General features: G+C 41.6%; 1 protein-coding gene and 1 pseudogene across 3 annotated transcripts; both read right to left on the minus strand.

The window, feature by feature from the left end:
* Window positions 1–1,658: 1,658 nt before the first annotated feature.
* TMEM248 (transmembrane protein 248) lies at window positions 1,659–25,970 on the minus strand. 3 transcript variants are annotated; one of them, XM_036309281.1, is made up of 7 exons: window positions 25,677–25,970; window positions 14,159–14,333; window positions 10,192–10,477; window positions 8,051–8,201; window positions 6,821–7,004; window positions 5,335–5,478; window positions 1,659–4,586 (listed from the first exon to the last, which is right to left on the minus strand). In XM_036309281.1, exons 2-7 carry the CDS (start codon window positions 14,315–14,317, stop codon window positions 4,566–4,568), a joined length of 945 nt encoding a protein of 314 aa, XP_036165174.1. In that variant the 5' UTR covers window positions 14,318–14,333; window positions 25,677–25,970; the 3' UTR covers window positions 1,659–4,565. The 3 variants fall into 3 exon arrangements, with proteins under 3 accessions (XP_036165174.1, XP_036165176.1, XP_036165175.1); XM_036309283.1 differs by lacking the exons at window positions 14,159–14,333; window positions 25,677–25,970 and adding an exon at window positions 13,891–13,914; XM_036309282.1 differs by lacking the exons at window positions 5,335–5,478; window positions 25,677–25,970.
* LOC118656233 lies at window positions 14,368–17,327 on the minus strand (annotated as a pseudogene).
* Window positions 25,971–26,447: the final 477 nt, after the last annotated feature.

The raw sequence follows: 26,447 nt of genomic DNA on the forward strand, positions 1-26,447 counted from the left end.
GAACTTGAACTGCCCCATAGCAGGTGGCCCTGGTCCTAAGCAGCAAGGTATGAGAGCATGAAGCCCAGCAAGGAGCTGTAGATGAGCTGTTTCAAATTGAGGTCTTGCACTGGACTACGGGAGCTGCACCTTTTACACCCTTTTTAGGGCCACCTTTTTGTCCATGGCTAAGCTATAACGAGGTTTATTGGTTTTAAGCCATATTTGGAATTGGAATAGGTATACATTTGAAGATCCTCTGGAAAAAACAGCCTCACTCGTGGACACCTCCCCTCACTTATTATAATGTCCCATTATAATAAACATTAGAGTGCCAGACACTCTTCTATGCACTCTGTAGTAACTGACTTGCTGAATCCTCACCACATTCAAGTGGGTTCTATTATCCTTATTCTTAGATGAGGAAACTGGGGCACAGAGAGGTTCAGCCACTCAAAGTTATGTGGCCTGCAGGAGTTGGAGCAGGGCTTGTACCTGCCATGCTGAGCTTCAGAGAACTCCCTTCCTGGACCAGATGGTGTTAGAGCATCTCCCTGCACAGCCCCCCGCAGGCCACCCCAAGGGACCACTCTGGCAGCAGCCTGGAGGCATCCTGTCCTCAGGTGGGGAAACAAGTTCTTACACAACTCCTATTCTCCACCTAGCACTAAGCCAAGGCCCCTTGAGTTCAGCCTCTGCACCAGGGCCAAGCCATGTCCTCTGTATGCAACGCCCAGTCCAAAATCCCTCCTTTTGGAGGTGCCTTCATATTGTACCTCTTCCAAGATGCCTTCTGCAATCACCCCAAAAGCATCATAGCCATCATCCTCTATCTTTATCTTGTCACTATCTGCCAACAGATTATATACTGAGTGAGCAAGAGGAAAGGGGCTAAATAATATCAGAAGCAAAACTCAATCCCTTTCCTCCCCTTAGACTCAATATAACTGACTAGCCATCTATCCTTGCAATGGTCAAACAACGCTATTTCACTCATCAACAACCAAGTGCAGAGGGTGCAGTGTCCTGGCAAAGAAAGTCTAGCACATGCAGGAGCTCTGTAACAGGAGAAGGCAGAGCCAGCAAGGAGTCTGCTTCTGGTAACTCAGGCCTGGCACACAAGAAGGGTTTATGTAACTGAGAAGGATGTCTTTGCACTCCACCCCTATTCCATGTTCCCTACTGGCCTGTATCACTTTTTTTGGAGAGGATCTGGGTCAGGTCTGCAAACACTAGCTGGTCCAACACTAAAAGTAGTTTTGTGCTCTCAGGAAGACTTGTGTGCTTGATGAGACCAGCTTAGTAGTAAACACTGCCCACTCCTCATTCTGATGATAGGTGACACTTTGAAAGAACTACTTCAAAAACCCTCAATTATCACAAACTAGAGGCCTGATACATGAAATTCATGCAAGAGTAGGCCTTCCTTCCCCTGGCTGCCGGCACCAGCTTCCCTCTGGCACCCGGGAGCCGCCAGCAGGCACCCGGGACCCAAGTTGACTTCCCTTGGGCCACCTGCAGGCACCCAGGACCCAGGTTGGCTTCTCTCTGGCCCTGGCTTCGTCAGGAAAAATGTCAGGAATGACGTCCGGTCTAATTAGCATGTTACCCTTTTATTATTATAGATGTTCTTGCCTTAGAAAACACCATCAGACAGGAGGAAACAGAGACACAGCAAATAAATTCAGATGTTTTATTCAGTAAAGCACATATGCACACATTTCAAACATGGAAAATTAATCTGGGAGTGAATGCCATAACATCAGCTACTGATCATCATGCAGCAAGAGAAGTGAAATGGATCCGCTGGCCCTTGTGACCCCACAGTGCCTGCAGGAGGGTTGAAAACCAGGATGCTGAATCCCTACAGACTGCCAAAGAAAACGCAACAGAAATGGCAGGTTCCTAATGATGAGAAAACTTACAAATAGAATCAAAACTGATTCAAGTCATACAGTGAAAGGACAAAAGGAAAAAGAAAAGAGATCAATATGATCTGAAACAACCACTTTAATAGTAAGTTGCTGACCTTTCATTGGACCTCCAGTCCAAGATGCCTGAGGACGAGCCGTGCTCCTGGGTGAGGTCACCCTGATGGCAAGCGGGCCCTGCCTGGGACACCTGTAACCTGGAGCCCCCAGCAAGACCCTGCAGAGGCCTTGTTTGCAAGTGCCCCACAGCAACAGTCCCCTGGACTTCCTACATCCAGCGGAAGTCTCTTCAGTTACGAGGCCTCTTCACCCAGCAGGTACACAGCCTCCTTCCTCCACCCCAGCCTTTCTTTATATAATTGACTGGCTCTGGGTTTCCACAAGATCTTTGAGATTTGCCTTCTAGGGTAAATGCCGGATTTTAAAGTGTGTGTCCTAGCCTCATGACAAATCATACTGTCCAGGTATTTTTGGCACTTCCTTTCCTCACACTTAACAATGTTTTTCCTCCCCTGGCTACAGATTCCAGCCATTCCCTGTAATTAAAATAAGGGTAATTAATATTAGCAACAAGTTGGATTGAATAAACCAGTGAAATTGACTTTTTCCACCTGTCTGTCTCCTTTTATATTACTCTGCCAGCTATAAATCTATCCCTAGAACTCCATTCATTGGGATTTTATTAATTCAGTAGCAGCTTAACCTAAAATATGTTGGTCTTAAAGATAGTGATGTTTCTAAAGGCCAAGCCCAAAGGCTTTCACAATCTTATTTCTTAAGATCCTCAAAGTCTCCAAACACAAAACTAAACTAACAAGTTAGCCATGCATCATGGAAGCAACTCATGTCATACAATAACTGGATAGGCAAGTCTGATTATTGTGTTCAAAATGTACTAAAAGGAAAAAATATATATTAACATGTTTTAATAATTATTTTAACAATCTGTAGTAAAAGCCCACAATTGTTTTCCATTCAAGCATGCCTGGTTTAAAATGTTCCAGGCCAATCTATATTCCAGACTGCAGGGCTGATTCTAACTCAAAACAGACTATGCAGGCCTGGAATTAAGGGAAGAAGTACTGACAGTCATGCCCAAGGTTTTACTGGCCCTTTTGCTACAGCACTGCTTGCAAGAACACAGAAGTCATTAATGACAGTGAGGCAAAAAGCTATCTAGAAAAACAGAATACAAGTAACAAAAGAGGACTAGAAAAGATAACACATAATTTTTTTTAATGAAGATGGATTAGAAGGAAAAAGGGATAAAGGAACCAGATCATCAAAATGTTATAGCAAAGAAAAATGCTTTGCGTTTTCCTGATAAATGGCAAATCAGAATTGCTTTCATTCAAATTTCACAGGCATGATCTTTGTAGTGTTAGTGATCTACTAGTTGCCATTTTCCTTCTGAAGATATGTTAACTGCATAGAAATAAATATTAAAAAAAAGAAAAACCACTCCCTTTTCAAAGAAAACAAGAAATCCTTTCATTACTATTAGGCCAAATCATCATTCTCTTTCCATAGTATCATCTGCATTCCAGAAAATAGAACAGCTAATTTTTACTCTACTCTAGAGACATTTACTTAATTTTTAAGTCCTTTTTTTTTTTTAAATCCTCACCCAAGGATATTTTTTTCCATTGATTTCCAAAGAAAGTGGGAGAGAGTAGAAGAAAGGGGGAGGGAGGGAGGGAGGGAAACAAAGATGTGACAGAGGCAAATCGTTTGGTTGCCTCCTGCACATGCCCTGACCAGGGCCAGGGATCAGACCTGCAATCCAGGTATGTGCCCTTAACTGGAAATTGAAGCTGCAACCCTTCTGTGGGTGGACTGATGCGCTAACCACTGAGAAACCGGCCAGGGCTTTTTAAGTCCTTTTGAGTGAGGAAGCTGCTTTAACTTTTATAATGGAGGGAAGGGACAACAGAGGAGAAAAAGACAGTGGAACTTTCTGTGCCAACTAAACTCCACAAGACCAGGTTCCTCACAACTCCTGTGGGAAATGAAACTTAGATCTTTACCATGTAGGTGACTTTTAAATATTAAACATTTTACTCAAAATTTTGAAAGAAACAAGCCTGTCTTACCTAGAGTAGTATTTAAATGTGACTTTTTTTTCCAAAAGAAAAAAGAAAATTTAGAAAGATGTGTGTTTCCTTGCAAGCAAAACAGAGAAAAGGGTATTATTGTTGGTACTATGAGTATTAAGCCACAGACACGTAAAATCCACAAAATGGATTGGTGGCTTGGGAAATGCAATATCATGTCAAAGGTGCAGACTGTTTCAAATCAAAGCAAACTTCAACCCATCCAGCAATGAACTGCCCCTGAGATCCTGGTAAAGACAGCATGGCCTGCTCTGAGGCAGGGAGACCACTGCTGGCGCTACGTGGATCATCCCACCAAGTCCACAGGGGAGGCTGTGGGGTTCGGACTGCACCTAGTGTGAAGCACGTGCATCATTGGACCAATTTCTGAATAGGTTTTTATAAATATATACAAATCAGTTACAGGCACTTGAAATGTCTTTGGCTGGAATAACCCAACATTGCAAAAGAATGGTATTCACAGAGTGTCCAGGCCCAGGCTGGCATCAGCAGGCAATGCTTACGGTTTGCTCAGTCTCTCAGAAAACAGGCAGTTGTGGAATTAGGCATCAGCCAAAGCAACCTAGAAGAGAGCAAGATAAGCAACCCAGTCACACAACAGAGCCTCGGGAGCCGGGTCCCCACCCAAGACCAGGGAGCCACACCGTATGCATCTGTCCAGGAGGGGAACTATTAAAGCCCTAAAGTAGTGGTTCTCAACCTTCTGGCCCTTTAAATACAGTTCCCCAACCATAAAATTATTTTCGTTGCTACTTCATAACTGTAATGTTGCTACTGTTATGAATCGTAATGTAAATATCTGATATGCAGGATGGTCTTAAGGCGACCCCTGTGAAAGGGTCGTTCGATTGCCAAAGGGGTCGCGACCCACAGGTTGAGAACCGCTGGCTTGGGGTCGGGGGAGGGGAATATCATCTAGGTGGGAATGAATAGAAATTTAAGTTTCCTGCCAGAAGCAGCTGATCTAGTGGAACCACTGTGCTGAGCCCAAGAGTTAACTATTTCCAAACCTTGATGAGCACTCTGTGAGATGATTTCCCAAGCTGATGAAGTGGAGGGGGCAGCCCTCCAGGGGCAGCTGCTCTCCAGTGGGGATTTGAGAGCAATTCGCAAAGTCAGTACTTATTACAGCTAAGGTTTGGGTTGAAAACCCAATACCATAATTTAGACTGAGGGTAGAATACTTCTGAGAAAAAGACAGGAACTAATTTCTCTGGAGGAAAACTCACAATCAGTGCACTAAGGACTGAGACATTCTGTCCACAGACACCTCTAGCCAAATGCTGGGCCAGACCCCATCCGATGCTCACCTTCTCAGGACAAAATTCAGGACTGCTCTGACGCAATTTGCTAGGTCTGCCCTTGATAACCGCATAGCAAAACATTGTTATCACCATGACGAAGAGGAAGTAACTGGTGTGCATGAGATGCAAATTTATTAATGAACGGTCATCCTAGAGGGAATAAACCAGAAACATCAGCACTGAGTTACTGAAAGTTTTATGCTGGGTTTCTGGAGATACGGTTCATCACCTCCAGATATGCTTTAACTTTAATTCTTAAACTGGAACAGAAATTTCTCCTTCTAAACTATTAGAGCTGGCTCTCATTCAGTGAAGACGTGATGTTCTTGAGACCACCTCCCCTCCCTTCCTAAAGCAGTCCTCTGCACGCCACACTGCCTGTGCACCCTCTCCCTCCCCCCACTTGGTCTCCTCCCGAGAAGGCTCCCACACCTGTAATCCCCACTCTTGCTTATGTCCTCTTCCTCTGACTACCCTCAGGGTGCATGGCTGACACCCCACGCCTGTGTTCCTAACCCCTCATAACTACCCGACCAGGAAGGCCTCTGCATCACCTCTCCCCAGAGGCAGCTTCCCTCCTTCCTTTCGCCTTTTCCCCACTTTTACAAGTCCTGCCGGAAAACATCTTTTGACCTCCCACATGCAATCACCCTGCCAGCTGCTGCGAGATCCTAGCCATGCTTCCATTCCTTTTCCTTCCCAAATCTCTAGGCCCCACGACGTCCACACTAATCAGGTGGGCAGACCAGTCTTGCTAACACACTGCTTTACAAATCCCCCTACAGCCCAACACAGGTGGGGACTGCCTCCTCTGAGGGAAAAGTCTAAATGCCTCAAGAGAGGCACAAAGGACTTTCTGGAACCTGACCTCCACTGCTCACTCCTGCAGGCTCCTGGCCTACCAACTTCTACAACTTGATAACAGGGCCAGGCAAAAAGGCAAGAAATCTAACATATACTGACAGAAAGAGGGCATTTATTAAAAAAATCAGTATAGTCTGTAAAAGTGGGCTCAAGTGTAAGCCAGAAGCTAAACTAGCATGTTACCCACTAGTCTAGATTACAGTGTTTTCCTCCCCTTTTCTCCTCCTTAAGTAACATCCTATTCAGCCCTCACTATCTATCCAAAGATTTACTTTACCCTTATTAATTCCGAACCACTCACTGCTCATACTAACACTAACTAAATATTCTCCTGAGTGGCTGTGTGCATAAGACTACAAGCATTTCTTGTAACCCCCATGGGTTAGGCACACAACAGCTGCTCAATAAGTAACTGCTGCTGAGCAAAGCAGAAAACAAAGAACAGAAACAGTTTTCTTAACCAAAAAGGTGGCATGTTTTTCCAAGTGTCCACCACTCCACCTCGCCTTTTATTAACTTAGCTAGGAATCTGAAGTGGCAGGGACTAAGCTAACCCAAGCATGTAAACACCACCTACTCTAACAGTTCCTGGACGCACATGCATACACACATGATTTTTCTCACTTACATCTGGAACAATAACTGTTAGCTTGGGATTTAAAGTGTGATAGACTTTTCCAATGGCCCCCTTATAACACCAGAAAGGATTGTAATCTTGAGCATATTTTGTGTTGGCATCTCTAGCAGTCATGAAGATCTTGTACCAGAGCGTGGCATTGCTGTATGTGTCCGGAACACAGTGCGGTGGCTGTCTGCAGGGGAAGACGGGGAAAGACGTGCTCAGTGGCCTGAGACATTTACTGTGTCTTCCCCACAGCCCCTAGCCCAACACTGACCACAGCCAAACATGTGGAAGGAAGAAACAGAAGACATAAATGTTTCTTTCAGGTAAATACCATGTTTTTAGTTCAGGGACCTTTTATTATTTACTTAATAAGCATATAAGAAATAGGCATTTGGCATTTGAGAGTTTAGGTGTTAGATTTTTGCCTTCAGATTTCAACTCATAGTCCTCTCGCATATGATGTGGCCAAAGAAGAACCTGCTCCTTTTAAGCCCATTTTCCCACACTGTCTCAATTCTCAATTACAACAGGAAGTTTGACATACAAACTTCTCCATCAGATTTACAACCAAGAGCAAATAATGTTTAACTTATCTGATCTTGTCCTCCAAACCCCCAAATGTCTAAAATAGACAAATATCTAATTATTCTTATTGAAAAAGGATTCACCATACGATTTTTTCAATAGGCTACATCTTGCATATTTCATGTATTTATAGATCATTATCTCCTTTGCAGAAAAAGGGAGGCAAACAAAAGGTGAAGGCAAAACAATAATACTGACAGTTTTGCAGTTGCTCAAAATATAGGAAGCAAAAATTCCAGAAATAGTTAACTGTTTCATAGAAAATAAGATTTTATTTATGCTCTCAATTTTAAAAATAACTCTTTCTGGATAATGGACATGAACAAAACCTTTATCTTCTGGGAGCCTTAACTCTGAATCATTCTAGTCATGGGATCCATTCTTCCTTATCTTTTCTGTGACGTGCTTCTACCAACAGGAGAGGCAGCCTAAGAACAAGTACAACGACCAACCTTGCTGAGGAACTAACTGTCTGCTATTTACACGAGAACTTCTACCTCAGAATTCCAAACTAAGCTTAAAGAACTCCTTAGGTCCAGGTAAAGGGATGCAGTGTGAGCCCCCCTAGAACTTGCTGCCAAAGCACCCCAGTCACATTCATGGTCAGTGGAGCTTCTCATACACCTGTGGGCTCAGAAAACCACTTACACTGTGACGGGGAACACACCAGGGTTGGCTGTGAGCGTCATGCAGGCTGTGAACACCACCTGCTCACAGTGACTGTGAAGGGCACAGTCATCCGAGCTCCAAGCTGCTGGCAGGGTAAAGGTAATGTTTATCTCTTCGTGAGCTTCCCTGCCTATGGAAGAGAAATCAGGGTGGATTTATTTTTCTTTTGATAAAGAAAGGCAAGAATCCATATTTATTATTCTCTGGGATTTGAATGAATCCTGACATCAAATCCACCCAGGAATCACCTTTCAACCCACCAAAGCAGGACTCCTGCCTCTGTGGGATTTCAGGAACAATACCAGTTCTGAGTTGGACTCTGAGGCCTGCTCACCTGGCAGAGCTACCAAAAGGCAAGCAGAGAGGGGCCATTTTCAGCCAGGCGTGGGGGTGCTAAGCAAGAGCCCAGGCAGTGCCCCAGCTGCAAAACTGGGGGCTGGTGGGTTATTATCACCACTGCGTTAGCATTTGCATAGCACCTTTCCATTTTCAAACTGCTTTTATATTTATTACTTCACTTAAAATGTACTACTACCCCATGACATGAGCAGAGAAGTGTTACTGCTCCACTTTTACATATGAGCAAACTGAGGACCGGAGCATCTAACAGACTTAAGTAAGGTCATGAACCAGTAAGTGATGCAGCTTAAATGAAAACCAAGGTATTCAACACCACAGCAGAAGAGAAAGGGCTACTTGTAACATAGAAAGCCCAGGAGTTGCCCTTACCTTATTTCCATAGGAGCAGCTCTCACCTATAACAACCAATAGGAGGCTGGCAGGTACTCCCAAGTCTTTCAGGACTTTAAAAGGCTCTTGGTAACCCAAGATTATTCTTCCAAGACCCGGGCCTCCAGCATGCAGCCTTTCCTGATTAGTCCCTCTTCCACTACTCTCTCACCTTGTCCTGAATCACTTACAGTTGATTATGGGTTTGGTTCTGGTGAAAGGGTAGTGCTCAATGTTTTATAGGTGTTTCTTTTTATTATTATTTAACAAGCACTTACAGTCAAACCTCAGTTCTCCAATGTCTCCCATCTCAAACAATTCGGCTCTTGACCAAGTTGTTCACGGAAAAATGTCTCAGTTGTCGAACCAAACTTTGGTTTTTAACCTGACAACCCTTTCATGCTGTCACCTCAGAATGACAGAAAGTGTCTCTCAGGCAACAAAGAAAGGAGAGAATGCTTTTGTTGCTGGAGAAATTTATGGTTAGCACAATTTTAAAACATAAAGAGGCATCAAGAGTGTTAATGTTGCTAAGGGTGTGAAAGAAACAATGATCACAGGCACTTGAAGAGATAGAAGAATTGTTGTTGATTTGGGTAAATGAATAAGCCAGTGACAGCATTTCGGAGGCAGCCATATATAAAAAAGTGAAGATGCCACATGCTTCTTGAAAGATATCCCTAGAACATGTGCTAAAAGTGATCCGTCTAAGGCTAGTAAGGGGTGGCTCGATATATTTAAGAAAAGAAGTGCTTGTGTATTGATTAAACAGTACATTAAACATGTACTGTATAAAAGAAAGGTTAAAACAGGGAATCAATCTGTGGGTTGGGAACAGATTAATTCAATTTACATTATTTCTAATGGGAAAAATGATTCCATTTTCAAACAAATAGCTTCTCCGACAGCCTTCCAGAATGAATTAAGTTCAAGAACCAAGGTTCCACTGTATATATAGCATTTGCTTTGTGCCAAGAACTATTGTAAGCACTTGATAAATATTAACTCGTGTTATCCTTGTCTCTTTGGCATAATTCCAAAATGCCAAAGGGAAGAGACCAGATCTTAGGCTTATGCTAGTTCATTCCATAAGCTGAGCTAATGGTGGATGTTCAAGTTTGTAAACTAACAGCAATATTTATAGTATGTATTGCCATCTCCAACACGATAGCATTGTTTGTAAACCAAAAATAGACCTTATAGTTTCTTCCCAGTTTCTCATTTTCAGAGGCTTTTTATTGAGAGCCTACTGTGTGCCAAGCACTTTATTAAGGGTAGACACATGCAAAAATCAAAAACAGTCTGAGTAAAACCATCTACTGCTAATACTCTGTCCTCTGACAGTTGTTGCTTAAGAAAGTCTGAAAGGAAACTGGTGAACACACACATACCTGAAAGTCCAATCTGATGCCCTAAGATGGTCGAGTACAGATGGGTGACATTGCGAGAGTACCCTCCAAAGGGTTTGAGCGGGTCCAGGGTGAGGGTGATTGCAACTGAGATGTTCACCGGGCCTGAATCCTCCAGTGCCTGTGGGGACTGGGTGGACACTCTGGCCTGCCCGCTGGTCATTGTGCTTTCCGGAGTTGTGGTGTCATTTGTGAGATGCTTTAATGTTTCATTCTCTGATACACACAAGTCCAAATCATTAAACCGCAACAGAAAAATATTCCAATCCTTCCGAAAATGAAACAGAGAGAAAAAAGTGTGAGCAGTCTGAAAGTGCTGCCATGACCCTCGAGGTCGCATCACACAGTGGGGACACCAGGTTCAGAGTCAATCTTTTCCAATAACAGAGACAATAAAGCCATCGGCCTCTTCACTGCCACAACAGTGTGGTTTTCCAAACCACTCTCATATTCATAACCGAAAACATGAATTCTTCATGGGCATGAGATATTAAATAAGCTGTGGGATTAAATAAACTTATTCAAGAACATATGTAAAAAAACAAAACAGTATATTATACTTACAGAAAATTGTTCAGCCTCAGAAATAAACATGAAAAGAAAGCTTGAACAAAAGTAGTAAAACATTAAAAGCATGAATCTAAACTCATTTAGCAGTTGCAATTAGTTTTTGTGTGTGTGTTTTGGTTCTTTTTTAAATAAGGCTTCCTCAAAAGGTCAATTTTAGACCCAGCTGGTTTGGCTCAGTGGACAGAGCCTTGGCCCACAGACTGAAGGGTCTCGGGTTTGATTCTGGTCAAGGGCATTTACCTCAGTTGCAGGCCTGAGGCAACCAATCTATGTTTCTCTCTGTCTTTCCCCTACATTCTCTCTAAAAATCAATGGAAAAATAAAAATTATTTTTTTTTTTAAAAAAAAAGGTCAATTCTATACACCTTGCCTTCTCTCTCGAGAATGTGAAACCAAGTAAATACCAATACATGGGATTTTTCCCCCCTTGTCACGGACTTGGGATGTTACCTTAGAACAGAAACAATTTCCAAAGGGAGAAAAAAAGAAAAAGATGTTTTCAGGCTTCTCTTAATATCTACACCCTGTATTAATGGTTTAAATCATAAGCAGTTTTTAAAAACACAGACAGCTTATTATGTCATGGTTAAACTGATATCAACATAGTAAAGTACCCATCAGGATTTATTTTAATTTTAGCAGAAATAGTAATAACAAACCTAACCTAGGTTGTGACATTCTCCCAGGCAACATTCGTCTACAAAAAGTTGCCAAATGTGAAGACAAACCAAGTGACACTTCCAATTACACTTATACTAGCATTAATTAAATGCCATTTGAGCAATCCCCAAGCAGTCAAGCGAGTCTACCTCTATAGCATCAGTAAATCAGTATATGGCATTCAGTAAGATTACAACTGGAGGTATCAAATTACATTTTCCCTAACATAGTGGTCGGCAAACTCATTAGTCAACAGAGCCAAATATCAACAGTACAACGATTGAAATTTCTTTTGAGAGCCAAATTTTTTAAACTTAAACTATATAGGTAGGTACATTGTTATTAACTTAATTAGGGTACTCCTAAGCTGGCCTTTGCTAAAACGTACTCATTTTATAATAATAAAGTCACCAACACAAAATAATTACAATTCTTAAATTGATGACAAAAATACCTGTAGGATTTGCAGCTGGTTGGAAAAATACAGGTAACTTTATGCTTCGAGTAGGTACTTTTGTCACCCGCGCACGATTTGCGGACGCGACTAGCACTAACCACTGCACATGAAACTGCTGACTGACTGGCTCACTCAACTCGTGCATGAACTGCACTGCGTATCCCGCGGCCCGCCTGCACTGCGTCTCCGTCACCCGACCAACCCAACACCCCCCACTTCTTCTAACGCCACTTCTTCAAAATAGACTCGCCCAGGCCGAAAACCGACTTCTGCGCATGGGCCACGAAGTTTCAATCGTACTGTACGTGCGCGCCCACACGTGGTATTTTGTGGAAGAGTCACACTCAAGGGGCCAAAGAGCCGCATGTGGCTCGCGAGCCGCGGTTTGCCAACCACTGGTCTAACACCTACAAACATTCTAGTGTCATCCCTTCATACTCCAGACACAAGGAAACTAAAGTCCAGTGCAAATTACGACTCTCTAATTCCACAGTTGAAGGCAGAATCAGAGTTCAGTTTCCTAACTCACAGACCAAACTCTTCCCATATACCTAGGATCCTCACTTGAAAATAAAATCACTAAATTAATCCTAGTCAAAGTTCTGCAGCATCTGGCAATGCTTTCCTGTAGAGCTCCATTCCATTTTAAAGTCTGCCAAAGCCAATGTCAGGCCCCACTTTGATTTAAGGGCTAATTTTCCAGGCAACATCTTAACCACTGGCCTTGGCTGAGTGTTTAACATGGACTCCAGCTCTGAGGGGAAGCAATGCCAGTATACCGCAGAGCTGGGATTATGACTAAAATGTTCAATTCAGCCCGGTTGGTGTGGCTCAGTGGTTTAGCGTCAACTTATGAACCAGGAGGTCACAGTTTGATTCCTGGTCAGGGCACGTGCCTGGGTTATGAGCTCGATCCCCAGTGTGGGGCATGCAGGAGGCAGCCAATCAATGATTCTCTCTCGTCACTGATGTTTCTATCTCTCTCTCCCTCTCCCTCACCCTTCCTCTCTGAAATCAATAAAAATATAGATATATGTTTTAAAAAAGAATGTTCATTTCATAGGTAATGTGGGTATACCCTGTTTGCACAACCTTTAAAAATTCAGGCAGGGTCAGAGAAGAGGGAACATTAGCTAGGCAGTACTTGTAAGAAACTCTTTGAAAGGGATTCATGGTGGAAATAGTTTAAATGTGTTACTTTAACTGTGTTAGGGAGCTCACATGTGAAGGTGGTCCCTCCACCTGAAAGGAATTAATCACTATGATCTAGAATGCCGCAAAGCACAAGACAAATAATGACCCTGTACACTAAGTAGAACTCTCCTCTCCTTCACAAGGCACACCCAATACAGCAACAACGCAATTCCAGTCTCTACTCCCATGCCACTCCCAACAACAAACATACACAAGAAAAGTGTAAAAGGAGGCACTCAGGGAATCTACTAAGAGAAGAACAAATCTGTCCTAAAAGAAAACTTAACCACCAATAAATTCACCATATCATTAATTGAGCATAATTTCTAACATGTAAAACAAATTTATTGATAGGTAATACTGTCATTCACCTCTATTAAACAAGAATTATTAACTTTTTGGTTTTTGACATGCAAAAATACACATCATTGTAAATCTGTGTTATGAGTGTTCACACCATTATGTGCTTAGATTAAGGATTAAAAGGCACTGTCCTAATAATTTTTTTAAATTGACCAAAATGTATAATCTAGAAGGCAAGTTTGTAGGCAACAGAAGTTCTCCTTGATAAAAAAAAAAGACAAACATATTTGGAAATAAGATCCCACTTTCTAATTTCTTGAAGATCCCTTCTTATCTATATAGTTAATAAAACTCCATGCTGATGATGATGTGGGCTTTAAAATAACAAATGTTTACAGTTGTTAAAAACTGCAATAAGCTAATTTCATAGGAATATAAATGAAGCTATTCTCTAGCTTTGTTACACAAACATTTTGCAAATATACTTTCCAAAATACCTGATTCATTGCTGAAGTAGTCTAAGTGAAACTGGTAGCCTCATCTGAATCAATAACTATCTGAAAGGGAGATAAAGACAAAAAATTCTGTATACTGACCTTTCTCACTGGGATAAAAAGTCATAACCAAAGAAAAGGATGTGAAGAGCCCAAAGGGGTTATTCCCCTGGATAAGGTCCAGCCAGCCTGAAAGAACTTAGAATGTACCATACCTGCATATGTAATACTTTCAACAACAAAGATTTTTTTTAAAAAGAATATGCTATACCTCTGCCATTCCCGGTGACTTAATCTCCTTGATTTTGAAGAAATAGCCCAAGGTCAGGAAAGCTATTGCCATGGCGCTCACACTGATCATAAAGACCACCAGGGGAGGCCGACTGCTGATGTACAGCTTCAGGTTCTCCAGGGGGTTGATGTTGAACATTATTCTGATTGTCCACCTGAAAGGAATTAATCAGAAGATACTGACTTGCCAAAAGAAAACCCACGATTTTCACTTTTTCCTTTCACGGTGTTCGGCGGCGGGGGGGGGGGGTGTCACTGGTTACTGAACTTGAGAAATATTTGATCCGAAATTTTCAAAAGACTAGCAAGAAAAAACACATTAACTGTCATTTCCAAATGGTAACCTCTTGAAAGATAGGCATTCCCTTTCAGTTTAATCTTCTAATTATTCTATAAAGAATATTTGTTACTTCCATGTTACTTAAGGAAATATTTAAGTAGGTTAGTAATATGACACTAATACATGCCAACACATTACAAAACTAAATTGAGGATGCTCTCATTTCCTACCACCGAAAGCCGAATACCATCTACTCAACACTGTACTGTTTACTGCTATACTCTTGTCCATTCCAGCACCAGGTATAGAGAGGCACTCAATAAATACCAAATTTCACCCTTATTTTAAATTGCATCTACTTGAAACCAAACTTTAACCCCCGCCCCCAATATATGAAGCTTTTATTCCATCTGTAAAATATTGCAAATAAGTGTGACAATTCATTCGGTATCTTGCTGTTTCTATAGCTGGACAACTTACATATTCATCAGCCTGTTGAACTGTTCCTTTTTCAGAAACATAGATACCATCCAAAAATTTTCTGATATCCTTGTTAACTGTTGTGATTTGCTGAATCAAAGCAGCTGATTTTGATACAAGTTCAATGTCATTTCCTTCAAGAATTAACTCATCTTTCCGGGCTTGAGATACTGAACAAGCAATGCCTTACCTCATGCAAATTCTGCGGGTGTATTTTTTCGCCCCCAAAATTTCTGATTTCAACAAAAGAATCATTCTCCTGAATAATGACACTGATGGGAAAGTGAGCGTACACCGACCTTATCTTGTAACGGAAGCCCAGTGGAACACCCTTGATCATGTTCTGTACATGACTGCAGACTGTGCAGACTGTGGCCAGTTCCTTTCTATTTCCTCACCATTTGTCAACTTAGAGCAGTGGTTCTCAACCTTGGCTGCACATGAGAATCACCTGGGAATCTTTTTAAAATCCTGATTTCTGGGCCTCAGCCTCTGGAAATTCTGTTTCTTTGTTATGGGGTGGGGCCACAACATTAGTAACAAAGAAACAGAATTTCCGAAGGATAAGGCCCAGAAATCAGGATTTTAAAAAAGATTCCCAGGTGATTCTAATGTGCAGCCAAGGTTGAGAACCACTGACCTAGAGCCTCTTCTTTTTCTTTCCCAGGAGACAGAGTTCAACATTGATGTGATTGAAGTCCCTCTGAAGGGTGCCTATGGGGCCTTCAGAGTGATGTCCACATATTCTGGGATGTTAACAGTTGATTGCTGAGAATGGTCTTCATCCTCACAGTATATAAGAGCAAACCAAGCTTCTTTATCAACCATTTAGATGTCTTTCTAGGTGAACTGCCTGAATCTTTACTATAAGATGTCTGTTGATTTCTTGTTAATGTTTAGGAGTTCCTTTTATATTCTGGAAACTGAGCCTTTACCAACTTTTATGTTATACTACTCATCTGTGGATTTTCTTTAATATGGTTCATGGTATGTTTTGCCATATGAAAGGGTCTTGATTTTTTTTAAACAGTTTATAAGATCTAATTCACCTACCATACAATTCACACATTTAAAGTACACAATTTAATTAACAGAATTGGGCAAACCATCACTATAATAAACTTTTGCACATTTTCATCATTTCATAAAAAAACCCATACCTTGTAGCAAATAACCCCTTATTTCTCCTAGCTCTCAAGCAACCACTAATGTACTTTCTGTCTCTATAGATTCGCCTATTCTGAACATTTCAGGTAAATGTGATCTTTTGTGGCTAACCTCTTTCACTTAGCATTATGTTTTCAAGATTCATCCATGTAGCACATATCAGTACTTCATTCTTATCTATTGCCAAAACTATTCCATTGTATGAAATATTTTATTTATTCATAAACATTTTTGTTTATCCATATCAAAATTTGGGGGATACAGCAAAAGTAGTAATAAGAGGGAAGCTTTAAAGCATTACAGGCCTATCTCAAGAAATAAAAATCACAAATAAATAACCTAGCTTTTCACCTTAAAGAACTAGAAAAAGAAGAACAATGAAGCCCAATGTCAGTAAAAAAAGAAAAAAAAATTACAGCAGAATTAAACTACATAGAGAACAAGACAATAGAAAAATTAAAGCAACAAAGAGCTAGTTCGTTAAGAGGATTAATAAAATTGACAAACCTCTGACTAGACTCACTAAAGAAAAAAAAGACACAAAATCAGAAATGAAAGAGAAGTTACAACAGACACCACAGAAATAAAAAGGACTACACAAGATACTATGAAGGCCATGTACCACCAAATTTGATAACCTAGAAGAAATGGACAAGTTCTTTGAAATATATAACCTTTCTAGAATGAACCATGAAGAACTGGAAAATCTAAATAGACCAATTGACAGTAAAGAAATTGAAACATTCATTAAAGCATGTCAAAAAGTAAAAGTCCAGGACCATGTGGCTCCCACCAAAATGTAATACCTATCCTTCCCAAGCTCTTCCAAATAACTGAAGAAGAGCAATACTTTCTAACCCATTTTATGAGGCCAATATTACCAATAGCAAAACCTGGCAAGGATCTCACACACACACACACACTACAGACCCATATCTCTGATGAATGTAGTTGCAAAGACCTAAACAAAACACTATCAAACAGAACACAACAATACATTAAAAAGATAATACATCATGATCAACCACATTAACAAAATAAAGGATAAAAATCACATGATCATATCAATAGATGCAGAAAAAGCATCTGACAAGATATAACATCCACTTATAGTTAAAAAACTCAATAAACTGGTATAGAAGGAAGGTACTTGACGATAATAAAAGCCATATATGATAAATCCTCAGCTAATATCATATTCAATGGCAAAAAACAAAAACAAAACTGAAAGCTTTTCCTCTAAGATCAGGAACAAAACAAGGATGCATCCTCTCATCATTGTTATTCAACATATAGTACTGGAAGTCCTAGACAAAGCAATCAAGCAAGAGAAACAAATTTTAAAAAATACATCTAAATGAAGAAGTAAAATTGTCACTTTTGCAGATGACATGATTCCCTAAATAGAAAACCATAAAGACTCCACCAAAAAAAAAACTATCAGAAACAATAAACAAATACAGTAAACTTGCAAGATACAAAATCAATGTACAAAAATCCATTGTTTTACTATAGACTAGACCCGTGGTTGGCAAACTGCAGCTCGCGAGCCACATGCTGCTCTTTGGCCACTTAAGTGTGGCTCTTCCTAAGCCTTAGGAGTACCCTAATTAAGTTAATAACAATGTACCTACCTATATAATTTAAGTTTAAAAAATTTGGCTCTCGCCGAAACCGGTTTGGCTCAGTGGATAGAGCGTCGGCCTTCGAACTGAAGGGTCCCAGGTTCGATTCCGGTCAAGGGCATGTACCTGGGTTGCAGGCACATCCCCAGTGGGAGATGTGCAGGAGGCAGCTGGTCGATGTTTCTCTCTCATCGATGTTTCTAACTCTCTATCTCTCTCCCTTCCTCTCTGTAAAAAATCAATAAAATACATTTAAAAAATAAATAAATTGGCTCTCAAAAGAAATTTCAATCGTCGTACTGTTGATATTTGGCTCCGTTAACTAACAAGTTTGCTGACCACTGGACTAGACTAACAATAAAATTTCAGAAATATAAATGAAAAAACAATTATATTTGCAATTCCAACAAAAAAAAAGAATAAAATACCTAGGAATAAACAAAGGATGTGCAGGACCAATACATTGAAAAGTACAAAACACTGTTGAGAGAAACGGCTGAGAGAAACACTGTTGCAAATTCTAGCCTAGAGAATAAATAAAATCTACTTTTTTGTGCAAGGAAAAAAAAAGAAAGAAACACTGTTGAAGAAGACAAACAGAAATGGAAAGATACTGTGTTCAGTTATTGGATGAATCCACATAATGAAAATGGCCATATTACCAAGAGCAATCTACAGATTTAATGCAATCCCCATAAAATCCCAATGGCATTTTCAAAGATATACAACAAAAAAATCATCAAATTTGTACAGAACCACAAAAGACCCTGACTAGCCAAAGCAATCCTGAGAAAAAGAGCAAAGCCAGAGGCATCACAATTTTTGATTTCACGTCATACTACAAAGCTACAATAATGAAAACAGTACGGTATTAGCAGAAAAACACACAGACCGATGGAACAGAACTGAGAGAACCCAGAAATAAACTCACATGTATATAGACAACTAATTTTTCAAAAAGGAACCTAAAACATACAATGAAGAAAGCTGCTTCAATAAATGGTATTGGGAAAATTGCAAAGCCATGTGCAAAAAAATGAAATTAGACTACTATTTGACACCATATACAAAAATTAACTCAAAATGGATCAAAGACCTAAATATAAGACCTGAAACAATAACATTCATATAAAAAAATCACTAAACTTATGAATCTTTATCTCAGAGGATTTTATGAATTTGACACCAAAGGCAAGGGAAGTAAAAGCAAAAATAAATGACTGGAACTATAACAAACTAAAAAGCTTCTACACAGCAAAATAAACTATCAACAAAACAAAAAGGAAACTAACTGAACAGGAGAAGGTATTTGCAAACATTACTTCTAATAAGCACCTAATATCCAAAATCTATATAAATAAAAGGCTAAGCAACCAGCTGACCATCTGACCAGCCGGTAGGTATGATGCACACTGACCACCAGGTGGCAGACACTCAACACAAGAGCTGCCAAGCTGCAGTGACTTGGCAGTGGTGGTTCTCGGGTGATGCACCCCGGAACTAGAGAGAAGAGAGCCCAATTCCGGGGTGCATCACCCAAGAACTGCCCTCTCACAATCCAAGACCCCTCGGGGGATGTCAGAGAGCCGGTTTCGGCCCGATCCCCACAGGCCAGACCAAGGGACTCATCTGCTGGAGGGACCCCCACTCACTCTACAGATGCCCTTAGAGCCACGGCGCTGTCCCAGGTGCAGCCGGCCAGGAGGGACCGCAGGAGGTTGGCTCCAGGGCATGTCCAACCCATCTCACCTAGTCCCACCCCGCCAGCCACCTTCTAATTAATTTTCTTTCAATGTGCACAGATCCGTGCACTGGGGCACTAGTATATAAATAATATCCATAAAGAACTCATACAACTAAACAATAAAACAAACAATCCAATTTAAAAGTGGGCAGAGGGCTTTTCTGTGCCAATAGGGCTCTTGCAAACATGGTGAACATTCCTAAAACCCACTAGACCAGCCGTGGGCAAACTACGGCCTGCGAGCCGGATCCGGCCCATTTGAAATGAATAAAACTTAAAAAAAAAAAAAAAAAACCGTACCCTTTTATGTAATGATGTTTACTTTGAATTTATATTAGTTCACACAAACACTCCATCCATGCTTTTGTTCCGGCCCTCCGGTCCAGTTTAAGAACCCATTGTGGCCCTCGAGTCAAAAAGTTTGCCCACCCCTGCACTAGACTTTCTATAAGAGGTATGGCAAGCATCAACTGACAAAGTAACACAATACAAGAAGGGCAAGGATTCTCTCTCTGTATGCTCAGAGAGAACAGAGTTATGACAGGAAACAGAGTGGCTCTGGTGGGCAGACAAAGCCAATTTTCAGCAAAAAGGATAAAACTGCAGAGGGTTGAATGCATTAAGCTCAACTGCAGATTTAAGAGAATGCTGGCTATTAGGAGATGCAAACATTTTGAACTGGGACGAGATAGGAAGAGAAAGGGTCAAGTGGTCTAGTTCTAAGCTTCATATTTTGTTTTATTATGTGACAACAAAATCTATGTACACTTAAAAAAAGGGGGACAGAGGACCTAGAAGACATACAACAGATATATGAAAGAAACCCTCTTATATTGTTGTTCCTAAAAAATTAGGCCTAGAATTACCATATCCCCCAACAATCCCTCTTCTGGGTATCTACCTGAAAATTTTAAAAACACTTATTTGTAAAGATATATGTACCCCTATGTTGACTGTAGCAATATTCGTGGTAGCTAAGACATGAAGCAACCTAAGTGTTCTTTGATGGATAATAGCATAAAAAAGTGATACATATATACATAATGGAATACTACTCAGCCATTAGAAAGGATGAAATAATGTCATTTTGTGACAATATGGCTGGGACTTGAGAGTATCATGCTAAGCAAAGTAAGGCAGAAAAGGACAAGAACCATATAATTTCATTTATATGTGGGATATAAAACAGAAAGCAACAAATTCTTAGTCACAGACAACAAACAGTATGGTGGTTACCAGAGGAGAAGAGTGAGGGAAGATTGAAGAGGGTAAAAGGGGTTAAATATACGGTGATGGAAGGAGACTAGGCTTGAAGTGGTGAGCACACGATGCAATATAGAGATGATGTGTTACAGAATTGTACACTTGAAGCTTACATAATGTTATTAACCAATGCATCCCAATAAATTTTTTAAAAGAAAAAAATTATAACTACATGTGATGATGGATGTTAATTAGACTCCCTGTGATGATCATTCTGCAATATATACAAATATCAAATCATTATTTGTACACATGAAATTAGTATGTCAATTATAGCTCAATTAAAAGGTATTTAAGAAAACAAATCACGAGCAATGACAAGATTAAGTGAACACTAAAAGTTCATTATGAAATCATATTATAACAAACTCAATTTAAAGGCTGAGAGCTGTTTCAAAAAACAGGACCTCTAACCAAGTAGCAAAGTTCAACTGGCAAATGACAGCACTTTGTACACTATCATCACCAAAGGTTGTCATGTAGCCCCAGGACTACACTTAGGTATGTAATTATACTAGGTGTACCGATTAATAATTTGGACTTTTTTTAATAGATGGAGTTACACATATGTTGATATATACGCGATTTGATATGTATGCTATTTTGTTGTATTAACAAGCATCAAAAATTTTTATGTCAAATTTGTTGAAGGTGTTAACATCATAAAAATTTTTACACTTAAAAATGTCAAATTTCATGGCAAAAAAAGAGCATTTGCAGGAAGTTTTAATTCATTACTTTATTCTGAAGAAAAGTGCTGCCGAAAGTTATCGTATACTTTGGGTAGCTTATGGTGAACATGCTCCATCTCAAGATACTTGTGAACACTGGCTTAAATGCTTTAAAAGTGATGATTTCGATGTGAAAGACAAAGAACATCCAGGTCAACCGAAAAAGTTTGAAGACCAACGATTACAAGCATTATTGGATGAAGATGCGTGTCAAACTCAAAAACAACTTGCAGAAAGATTAAACGTTGCTCAGCAAATAATTTCCGATCATTTACAAGCAATGGGAAAGATTTGAAAGGAAGGAAAATGGGTGCCACATCAACTGAACGAAAGACAAATGGAAAACTGGAAAGTCATTAGTAAAATGTTGCTTCAACAGCACGAAAGTCTTTTTTTCATCGAATTGTGACTGGCGATGAAAAGTGGATTTATTTTGAGAATCCCAAACTCACAGAATCATGGGTTGATCCAGGTCAACCAACAACATCGACTGCAAGGCCAAATCGCTTCGGAAAGAAAACATGCTCTGCGTTTGGTGGGATCAGGAAGGTGTGGTGTATTAAGAGCTTCTAAAACCAGGTGAACGCCCTGACCGGTTTGGCTCAGCGGATAGAGTGTCTGCCTGCGGACTGAAGGGTCCCAGGTTCGATTCCGGTCAAGGGCATGTACCTGAGTTGCGGGCACATCCCCAGTGGGGGGCGTGCAAGAGGCAGCTGAATGGATGTTTCTCTCTAATCGATGTTTCTAACTCTCTATCCCTCTCCCTTCCTCTCTGTAAAAAATCAATAAAATATATTTAAAAAAATAAAACCAGGTGAAACCGTTAATACTGATCGCTACCAACAACAAATAATCAATTTGAACCATGCTTTGATCGTGAAACGACCAGAATGTTCTAGAAGACACGGCAAAGTAATTTTGCTTCATGATGACACACCATCACACACTTCAAAACCAGTTAAAGACACGTTAAAAGATCTTGCTTGGGACATCTTAACCCACCCGCCGTATTCACCGGACCTTGCTCCTTCAGATGACCACTTGTTCCGATCAATGGCACACGCACTTCCTGAGCAGCACTTCAAAACGTGCGAAGAAGTGGAACATTGGGTCTTTGAATGGTTTGCCTCAAAACAGGAAAAGTTCTATTGGGACGGTATCCACAAATTACCTGAAAGATGGGGGAAATGTGTAGCTAGTGATGGACATTACTTTGAATAAAGCACTCTTGATGTTTCTCTTGAAATTATCGTGTTTTCTTTGATTACAAAATCTGACATTATTAACCGGTACACCTAGTACACAGTGAATGAGCTACACACTTCTTGTCAAATTTATTCAATATGTATCTGGGAAAGAACATTTAAGAATTTCTATGCTTATCAAAATAAATCCTAAGTGGAAATTCAATTTGCTAAAAACTTTATCTTTCCTCCATTTTCTTTTCTTTTTTTCATTTTAATTGGAACATCATAGTAAAAAAAAAAGAAATTAAAAATGTAAAAACCCTCTTACATGGCAATGGAATTCTGTGGCATGCTAACCTTGACAAAAACATCCCAAAGATCTAGCATCCCTGGATTGCCATGCTGTCAGGAGATAAAGAAGTGGATTAGGAGTAAACAGTCAAAAAGAAGCATTAAAAAGTTAAGATGGTGCAGTGTTGAGCTTGTTTAAAGAAAGGCTAAGGATGTGGTGTATATATACACAATTCAGCCATAAAAAGGAATGAAATCTTGTCATTTGCAACAACAAAAATGGCCCTTGATGGGATTATTCCAATTGAAAAACAGTCAGACAATGACAAATACCATATCTAACTTATATGTGGAATCTAAAAACTAAAACAAAACTCCCCCAAAGCAAAACAAGCTCTTAGATACAGAGAATATATTGGTGGTAGCCAGAGGTGGGGGGCAGGGGTGCCAAAATGGGTGAAAGAAATCAAAAGGTACCAACTTCCAGTTATAAGTCATAGGGATGTAATGTACAGCATGGTGAATATAGTTAATAATACGATATTGCATATTTGAAAGTTGCTAGGGGAGTTTGCCTTACAAGAAAAAATTCTGTAACTATGTATGGTGACAGATGTTTAATTGTGGTGATCATTGTGCAATATATACAATATTGAACCATTATGATGTACACCTGAAACTAATATAATGTTGTATGTCAATTACATCTCAAGAAAACAAAAGGCTGAGGTGGAAGCCAGTGAGGTCCTGAGCCTAGTCATGATGTTCCAGAGCAATTGCAAGGCATCCTGTTTCAATGGCTTCAAAGGTTTCTTCAGCAATGTTGGTAAGAGAAACAAATAGCAACTCTGTGAATTAGATGTCATTAAAAACACCCAGAAAATGGCTAAGGAGCTTGTCATATTGCCCTTGGCTGTAGCCACAGTGGCAGAGCTGTGCTCCTTAAAACTAAACACTGGCACTGAAATACCTCACAGACAGCAAATTTAATTTTCTGATTGTTAATACCAAACAGCAATTACAATCAACATCTTTTTTATTGTCCTTAAAATAAGTTAGGCAGTGATTTATGTAACTGGCTGGCTAAAAGAACAAGAGAAACTCATCAAATGAAAACAATTCCTCAGAACCCAGAAATCTACCAAAAGCCAGACTGTATAGTGTAGCCTATGCTTCTTTTTCTTAGAAAAGCATTTAACCCTTAAACGGTTGCCTCTGTCAGTATTTCTAGACACCTACCGCCCGGCTAACTAATCTGGGTGCTGTTGCACCAACTAGCCCTACCTTTTTCATTTTCCAGCTAATTCTGAATGACCCAGATCCGCTGATCCTTCAAGGCCCACCTCAAAAGTCACTTCCTTTATGAGGCCTTTTTGGGATCATAACCATAACAAAACCCCTAACAGGTGGTAACTCCATGTGCAATTAATTCCTGCCACATTCTATAGCCTAGTTCTTTCTCTAAGTTCTTTGCCGGCAGAAGCTATACTTGCACTTAGGTCTGCTGTTTTCTCTGCCCTGCAGCTGCAGGTAGAGCCCACACAGAGAAGGTGTGCTCAGTGGGCAGGTGGCGATCTCAGCACCCAGAAGTGGGCGGCAGCCAATGCCAGTCCACCGCAATTAGGCCACAGAAATTCTTCCTAAACCTTCACTAAAAAACCAACACACTGCCTCCTCACTCCTAGACAGTAAATAAGCTTGGAGTCATGGAGTATAATATATATCTTGGTTGCACAACAGGTCTACTTCCTTTCAAAGCCCTGAGATGGGATGAGGAAGCAGGAAGCTGCCCTTATCCTTCAAGCACTGAGGGAGCATTCATCTACAGATGGGACACAAATGCGCAGACCCCAAGCTGACCCAAAAAAGTGCTACAGGGACCACTGGCTGACCAAATACTCATCGCCAGCCTTGCAGTGTTCCCTCCCACTACCTCCCACGGCGGCTCACCGAGGAGTCGGGAGAGCAGCAGTGCAGGAAGAGCCACAACCCTCCCGGCCAAAGCAGGCTGCAAAGAAGCCCATCCTTCCTCACTCAGTGGGGGCTGCGATCTGCTCGTGGGGAGCTCAACTACAGACATCTGGTTCTCCAGCAAAAGCCTCCTCACCAGCTGTCCACCGGTTACGGCTATCCCCACGATCCGAAACAGCACAGCAGGCCTCGCTTCGTTCCTGATGGTGCCTGCCCAGAGAACTGGGCCTAAATGCCTCTAGACTACCTGGAGGCCATTCCGTAATTTACTTGATGAAAATGTAAGTGAAGATAATAATCCACCCGTCTCTGAACAGCGACCAGGCTTGACACATAAAATGCCACGATTTCACTTGAAGTTTCTGCGCGTCCCTGGGTCTCTACCCCCCCTCTCCCGTCTGGGATATCTATGATGTGCAAACGTAGAATAACGGAAACACGACCCCAAGTCAGAAAACGGCAAACTACCAAAATGCTCCCGAGGCCAAATCCAAACCATCCCAGCCGCAGCTCCGAACGTGGGAAGTCCAGGCACCTCGAGGGCAGGGAGGGAACTGTGCTCGCGGGATGCGGTGACCAGGCCGAGGCCACCGGCGCCGGCTAATGCGGGACGACCCCCGCCGGCACCCGGGGCGGGGGCTGCACCCCCACAGCCGAGGAACAAACCCGACCCGCAGCGCCGCCCCGACCAGCGCGGCCTCTCGCGGCCCCGCGGTCAGCCCCGCCGAACCCAGACCCGGGCCGCGCGCCCCGGCTCACCTCGCGCCGGCGGAGAGCGGCGCGCCCCGGGCCCAGCCCGGCCAGCTGCTCGGCGGACGCCCGTGGCCGCTCCGACCTCACTCGCGGCGGCGAGCGGCGGGCCTGGGGCCGCTGGGCACCATCCTCCCCGCCGCTCCGGGACCAGTGTCCGGCTCCGCGGGGCCCACGCGAGGACCAGAGGCCGGGCCGGCGGACGCAACCGCCTCACGGGTTAGTCGGGGTCCGGCAGCCGTGCTTTCCGGGTAGGAAAAAAAAAAAATGCCACCGCCAACGATGCCGAGACCTCTGACCCCTGGCGTCCGACGGCAGCGCGACCGGGACAAGATTCCTCCGTTGCGGGCGGCGGAGACCGCGCCTCCTGATTGGATCATGTGAGGGCTGGAGCGTGAATGCGTGGGCAATGCGCATGCACGCGTGGAGTGTGTGACGTACGTTTGTGTGTCTGTGTTACTGTGCTATTGTGCGTGTGTGGTGCACGGACGTGGCTCTTTTTATGGGTCTGTGCACGTGTTTAGTGTGTTGCGCGTGATGGGTGGGAGTATAGGGCTGTGTGTCTCTGTGCTCGTGTAGGAATCACTGCTGATGAAAGTGTAATTGGGTGCTGTCACTTTGTAGAATAATTTGTAGTGGAACATATACATCCTCCCTGAAGAATATATTACCCTGGAGAAGCATTTGTACGTCTGAACAAGTAGACCTAATGTTTATAGCGCCATTTATTTATAATCACGAAGAATTAATTGAGGGGGCACATCCCCATACAGTACAATG

This window comes from Myotis myotis, unplaced genomic scaffold, assembly GCF_014108235.1.
Source record: "Myotis myotis isolate mMyoMyo1 unplaced genomic scaffold, mMyoMyo1.p scaffold_m19_p_5, whole genome shotgun sequence".
Taxonomy (NCBI): domain Eukaryota; kingdom Metazoa; phylum Chordata; class Mammalia; order Chiroptera; family Vespertilionidae; genus Myotis; species Myotis myotis.